This window comes from Mandrillus leucophaeus, unplaced genomic scaffold (assembly GCF_000951045.1).
Source record: "Mandrillus leucophaeus isolate KB7577 unplaced genomic scaffold, Mleu.le_1.0 Scaffold3, whole genome shotgun sequence".
NCBI lineage: Eukaryota > Metazoa > Chordata > Mammalia > Primates > Cercopithecidae > Mandrillus > Mandrillus leucophaeus.
Window position 1 is genome coordinate 10,867,000 of NW_012103142.1, and position 1,794 is coordinate 10,868,793.

A 1,794-nucleotide genomic window follows, 5' to 3' on the forward strand; every position below is an offset into this window, starting at 1 on the left:
AAAACTAGCTAGGTGTGGTGCCGTGCGTCTGTAATCCTAGCTACTCAGGAGGCTGAGGCCAGAGAATCACTTGAACCTGGGAGGCGGAGGTTGCAGTGAGCTGAAATCGTGCCACAGCACTCTAGCCTGGGCAACAGAGCAAGACTCTGTCTCAAAAAAAAAAAGTCACCCGTTGGCCAGGCACAGTGGCTCACGCCTGTAATCCCAGCACTTTGGGAGGCCAAGGAGGGCGGATCACCTAAGGTCAGGAGTTCAAGACCAGCCTGGCCAACATGGCGTAACTCTGTGTCTACTAAAAATGCAAAAAAATTAGCCGGATGTGGTGGTGCATGCCTGTAATCCCAGCTACTCCGGAGGCTGAGGCAGGAGAATCACTTGAACCCAGAAGACGGAGGTTGCAGTGAGCTGAGATTGTGTCACTGCACTCCAGCCTGGGTGACAGAGCAGGACTCCGTCTCAAAAAAAGATAAAGGGGCACCAGTGAGCTTTAAAGAACTCATGTATCCCAGCATAATGGCTTGGAGTTACTGACCTGGTTTGGGAAAGAATAGGGGCTTCCTTGTTTGCTCACCACCTTTCATTCTGCCTGTCATTTAGCTGAGCAGCGCCAGTTGGCACTAGCTGAGAAGTTCAAGGAGCTGAAACGCAGCAAGAAATTGGAGAACTTCTTGAGTCGAAAGAGGCGACGAAATGCAGGCAAGGACAGGAGGCATCTCCCTTTGAGCAAAGAGTAAGAAGGAACTATCCTCTGCTCTGCCACTGCCCCAGGGAGACATGAATCTGTGAGGACAGATTTGGCCACGGCTGGTTTCCATTCAAGGGCAAGGATCATAGCTGCCCTTGAATCTCATTGCCTCAGAGAAGACTAGAGGGCTCTTGGACTATCCCTAGGGCTACACAAGAAGAATAGTTCAGCCTTCTGTCATGCCACACAGCCTCAGCTTGGATCTGGTTCATTGTGTCCTTGTGTTCTTTTCTCATCCTTGCCTTAAACCAGGGATTCTGATACCGAAGAAGAGGGGTCAATGAAGACCATGGAGTCTGTTCATGACTCCCAGGGCTGGGACATTATGTAGGAGCCACTTCATAAACATTCTCTTTACTCATCTTTTTATTGTTTTTTTTGTGGCCTTTTTGTGTGTGTTTTTTTCCCCCCCGAAACAGAGTCTGCTCTGTCACCCAGGCTAGAGTGCAGTGGTGCAATCTTGGCTTACTGCAACCTCCACCTCCCAGGTTCAAGTGATTGTTGTGCCTCAGCCTCCCTGGTGGTATGCGCCTGTAATCCCAGCTACTCCGGAGGCTGAGGCAGGAGAATCACTTGAACCTGGGAGGCAGAGGTTGCAGCGAGCCAAGATCGTGCCACTACACTCCAGCCTGGGCAAAAAAAGTGAAAACCGCCCCCCCCCCCAAAAAAAAAGTCTCAAGTAGATAGTGTCTCCAGGGACCTGGCAGAAGCAAATGTAATCCTTTCTTGAGGATTGTTCTTTAAACCCAGGCCTCAAGGAATTCTTTCAGTTAAAATTTCAAGGAATATGAGCTTACAGTTAAAGCACACAAGGAAAGAAACCACCATGAGCAAGAGTCATTAGGAACAAAGGGCAACAGGATCAAACTGGCAAAAATTAAAATGTGAGAAATATAAAATAAAAAATAAAAAATGTCATGTTTAAAGAAAAAGTGTGACAAATTAATGTCAAAAGGTACTAAACTGGTGTGATCAAAAAGTAAAACTTAAGGCTGGGTGTGGTGGCTCACGCCCGTAATCCCAGCACTTTGGGAGGCCGAAGCGGGCAA

The 1,794-nt window shown here is 48.2% G+C and overlaps 1 protein-coding gene across 1 annotated transcript in view; it reads left to right on the top strand.

Annotated features, from left to right (window-relative positions):
* RRP36 (ribosomal RNA processing 36 homolog (S. cerevisiae)) overlaps window positions 1-1,112 on the top strand; it is an 11,654-nt gene extending 10,542 nt beyond the window's left edge. Inside the window, exon 7 of the mRNA XM_011986745.1 lies at window positions 598-1,112. Coding sequence (XP_011842135.1) covers window positions 598-734 — 137 coding nt within the window. The 3' untranslated portion in view covers window positions 735-1,112. The remainder of the gene's footprint in view (window positions 1-597) is intronic.
* The last annotated feature ends 682 nt before the right edge of the window (window positions 1,113-1,794 follow it).